This window comes from Palaemon carinicauda, chromosome 17 (assembly GCF_036898095.1).
Source record: "Palaemon carinicauda isolate YSFRI2023 chromosome 17, ASM3689809v2, whole genome shotgun sequence".
Lineage (NCBI taxonomy): Eukaryota > Metazoa > Arthropoda > Malacostraca > Decapoda > Palaemonidae > Palaemon > Palaemon carinicauda.
Window position 1 is genome coordinate 73,787,662 of NC_090741.1, and position 5,000 is coordinate 73,792,661.

The 5,000-nt window shown below is 34.1% G+C and overlaps 1 protein-coding gene across 2 annotated transcripts in view; it reads left to right on the top strand.

Annotated features, from left to right (window-relative positions):
- Window positions 1–5,000, top strand: part of LOC137656131 (uncharacterized) — a 76,645-nt gene that overhangs the window by 10,641 nt on the left and 61,004 nt on the right. The window contains exon 1 of one of the 2 annotated variants that reach the window (XM_068390309.1): window positions 3,575–4,092. The exons of the other annotated variant lie outside the window; for it this stretch is intronic. Coding sequence (XP_068246410.1) covers window positions 4,002–4,092 — 91 coding nt within the window. The 5' untranslated portion in view covers window positions 3,575–4,001. Of the gene's footprint in view, window positions 1–3,574; window positions 4,093–5,000 lie in introns of those variants that run through there. 2 annotated transcript variants of the gene reach the window in all.

Sequence of the window (5,000 nt, forward strand, 5' to 3'; positions counted from 1 at the left end):
TGACGCTTGCAGATGTATCTATTTAGGTTCATTGAAGTTTTAATATACAAAAATTTAGAGAGTATCAATTTTGAGACACTTCTGTATCAAGAGGGTATATAAAAGTTCGTATTTTTGAGCTACTTTTTTCGAACTTGATTAGATAGGAGGGGGGTGGGTCTTTTCTTAACATAATTATTGAAATGTTGTAAGTAATAGATATAAGGAGCAGTTGTCAGTTAGCACTATTGTGATTATAGGAATGTAATATTTGGTGTTTCTCTGAGTAGTGTCATCGGCCCAATACTTTTTATACTATAGCCTAAACGCATGACATGTTTCGCCTGGAAAACTAGCTTGTCGCATATGTAGATATATAGATGATGCCACTCTCTACATCAGTTCCATCTCCTGAATTTTTTAGACCTGTTGTAACTGAACCTCTTGATAGAGATCTAGCTAAAATTAGTGCATGACACAAATTATAGCAGAGAAAGTTGACCCCTAGGAAAAGTCAAAAGTATGATTTTAAGAATATCGAGGATGGTGGCTCCTCAACATACAGATCTCTACATTGATAATCAACAATATGCAAGTACTTTGAAATTTCAGATGTGAACCCTGATTGCAAAATTACAGCCCCGGTCTGTTACTATTTCATTTGTACACAAAAATATATTGAAAAAATCTTCCTAATATTTTTGGTGATCTATCATATATATTGATTTTCATTCTACAACGTTTTAAATACTGTTCCCGTATCTGGTCTTCAACTGCTGACTCGTCTTGTACTAATTTATTTTAGTTTATCTGTCATTATATCTATTCCACAATTTCTTAATCACCATAGCTCTCTCTCTCTCTCTCTCTCTCTCTCTCTCTCTCTCTCTCTCTCTCTCTCTCTCTCTCTCTCTCTCCTTCTCTTTGTATTGCAGTTTTCTCCTCCTCCTTCCTCTTTTGTTCTTCACATCGCCCATTGTTCTGACTTTATATTTTCATCTCCACCTCTCCTTCATACCCTGTTACATCTTCCTTGATCTTTTTATATCTTTCTCCATTATATTACCTACCTTTTTCTCTCTAATCCTCCCTGTTATCCACTTTACTAGGCTTTACTGTATATTCGACTACGTTTTCATTTATTTTTTTTTCTTGATTATCCTATAGTTTTTATTCTCTCTCTCTCTCTCTCTCTCTCTCTCTCTCTCTCTCTCTCTCTCTCTCCTCTCTCTCTCTCTCTCTCTCTCTCTCTCTCCTTCCTATAATCAGACCTTTCTATGATTTCTTATCTTTTTTTCTGTCTTCTGATATACCTCAATTTCGATTTTCCCTTAACATCTTCCGTTATCCTATCTTTTTTTTTTATTCATGTCCAACAATCTTTTCTTACTTTTATTCCTTTATTATTCTCTTCACTACTGTATAATTTCCTGCTTACGCAATTATTCACTTTGCATCTCTCAGTCGTTCATTCATCGTAATGCATTCAATTGCAACCCAGTGCAGGATTTGCAGCGTTGCGTTGGCGTAGGTGTGGTGTGTTTACTCATGCTGAAATGGTACATTGGTTAAAAGACTAAGTCTGTTTCTGTTGAGAGAGAGAGAGAGAGAGAGAGAGAGAGAGAGAGAGAGAGAGAGAGAGAGAGAGAGAGAGAGAGAGAGAGCTATTTGTGGTACAATTATTTATTTAAGAAAACTCAGGAAGCTATTGATATAATTTGTTTATGAGAGACTATTTGTGGTACAATTATTTATTTAAGAAATTCAGGAAGCTATTGATATAATTTGTTTATGAGAGAGAGAGAGAGAGAGAGAGAGAGAGAGAGAGAGAGAGAGAGAGAGAGAGAGAGAGATTTGCTTTTAATAGTTAACTTTAAGCATTGCTATTAGGTTGTAGAACAAACAACAAAACCGTAAGGGCTTTCAAGGCCTTCTAAATATCTAGATCATATATCATAGTTATTTATATTGTTAGAATTAATAGTATCAGTGTGGTATTGGATCATCATTACTTAGTAATTCGAGGAGAGTTGAACATTTGTTTATTATTTAGGGAAGTGAAATAGCAATGATCTCAGAGTAACGGAAGGCCCATTAGTCTGTCATATACATCATTGTTTAGTTATCCACCGTATGTGTTTATTTAATCTTGTCTTTTATCGAGTTATGAATTCTGGTTGTATTTTTTATATATTTTTTATTTTCTATTCTATCACTTAAGTAGTTTTATTTTACTTGGACGTCTTTAACAATTGTTTTTCTGATTGTTGTAAATTTGCTTGAATAATAATATTGTTAGTTAATTTGTACTTTTAATTTGGTGCCAGAAGATTTTATTGGAGTGATGCAATATAAGAAAATTCTAATAGTGGAAATGCCCACTGTATGAGACTCCACCTATTACTTGGCATTAAATTATGTATTAGCTGGTTGTATTCATGTGATCATTGTTGAAACTATTATGCAATGAAACGAAATGTTCTTTTCTCTATTTTCCCCATGTTATTTTCCCTTAAACTCGTAAAAATTGACGAACATGAAACAAAGTTTTGCGCTCTCCCAGTTTGGATTATTCAAATTTATTTTTTTAATTTACTTTGATCCTTACATTTTTTTTATAGGGTCATTATCTTGTAACTTGATAAGGTCTGCTAAGATTGTCATGTGATTGTTTGCACATCATTGATAATAATAATAATAATAATAATAATAATAATAATAATAATAATAATAATGGCTCTTGTATTTTTCCCTCCATGCCTTTTCCTTTTCGTGTTGTTCTGAATACTCTCAGCTACTCCATTTGTGTGAAGTTACAGACTACGCCTGTTCAGTGGGCTTATTATGTAGCATCTGGCATTTCTTGGGGTGACCATTCAGCTAACTCAATGGCCAGAGAAAGGATATTTTATTGGTGTTGCTATTTATGGTAATAAAAATCATATTTGCACTGAAAGATTAAAAAAGTTGAACCTGTATGTATTTTAAACATAAAATACCTTTTTGTCTCGGTTTCCTTATAAGAGGAAACTGTGATCTGAAGTTTCGACTTTAATGTAAAATTTGCTATCAGGTTCAAATTGGACGCTGTTCAAGTCCTACTCATTTATCTGTTGTAAATATGAATGACATTTGTTAAATGATTTCATGAAGACGGGAATCAGAAGTATAAAATGTAGACTTCACTGTCGAAATATTGCTTAAGCTTATATTATAGTAAATAACATTTTTTTTTCTGGACTAAAATCGTACATTGTTTACGAACAGGACGTGGTGTTTACTCAATAGAGAAAAGAAAAAATAAATTGGAATAAGAAGCATCAATAAAAAAAGAAAATTACAATGCTACCGCCAGTATATTGACGTGAATGAATTGCAAATCACCGCACCGATGGTAAATTACGACAGGGGCTGAATGGCCCCAGACACGCCCACCTCTCGCTCTTACCACCTGGCGTAGCGGCGCACGTGCGTTTAGCTCTCCACCGCTGCCAGACGCCCGATCGAATAAAAACTTCCCCACGACTTTTGTTGATTTTCAGAACTTTCGGGCCATGAATGAATGTCACCGGAGCTTCCATCGAGATAGTAACTCATCTCCGGTGCCATGTAAGACCGGCTATGATTAGCCACACGAGATGCGGATGAGCGGAGTTGGCGATCTTTGTTTATTCAACAGATTTGGTCACTACATACTTCGCTACTTCACGTCCAGTTATTCCCAAGACGGTGTCACGTGCGGTCGTACGTCGCTCTCGCTCCAACTGTGCAATGATGCCACCAGCATTCTCGGAGTTGTCCCTCGTTACTCGATAAGGAAAAAACATAATCTTTTCAAAAAGTTTTCTTCCTGCATAACTTCGCTTCCGCCGATGGTATGGGACGCTGCACAGAAACAATGCCCAATGAATGTGTTATATTTTGAAGTTTGGATTGAATTATTATAGTTTCAATTGACACTTGAATGCTGAAGGAAAGAAGTGCAATTGATTTGAACTGAGGAGAGGAATGGATCAAGGAAGATGCTGAAGGCTCAGCTTCCCATCGAGAATATGGATGACTTATTAAGAAAAGCTTTCATCGTGTTCTTAATCGTTTTTGTAAATATAAAAGGTAAGGGTTTCGTGTGTGTGTGTATATATATATATATATATATATATATATATAAACAATACAAAACGATCTAGTCCTTGTTATGTTTCATCTTTGAACTGTCCTTTCTAATGTTAAGACTACGTTTTTTGATGAATGATGGTTATTGTTTTTTCCCTTTGCTATGAATTCGCCATTGTAGCTTGGGTAGTAATTATTTTACAAACCATTTTTTCACGTTTTATTTAACTTTTCTATCCAATATACAAACTTTTTGCATTATTAGAAGTAGAACTCTTAGTATGTCAGATGTTATCCGTATCATACACTCATATGAATATTAGTATTTATCTTATATATGCAGCAACATCTTGTAAGATTTATATAATGTTCTAAAAAGATTTGCCAAATGTATGTTGATTCAACAGTACTCTTACATTTGGTCGGTTAAACTTTTATTGAAACGTATGTCTACCGTATAATTTTGGTGTATATAATTCAAGTATAAAGATGTGTATAATCTTATTTTATTTCTTTCGCGATCGTATATTTGATTAGAAGGGCTGTCATGTAAAATTAATCGAGTGATATATATGTATTTGGGATGACGATCTTACAATGAGTCGGCTATTAAATAGTATTTTGTTCGTGCCTGTTGTCAGAGCTTTTTTCACAAACAGAAATGTCGTATTTTTTAATTGATTTAGAAGACGTTTTGATACGTGATTGCATGACTGCCAAAGAGGCATTATGTAAGAATACTCGAACTCTCAATTTACCAGTATTATATGTTAGTATTTAGCATCAAAATCCGATTTGTAAATGTTATTGCACAAGATTTACTTACATTGTCAGTTTCTAGTTATCTTAAGTGTTTTCTTGTGTATGTTTGGTTTCGCTTTATAAATTACCTCGCATTATTTAAATTT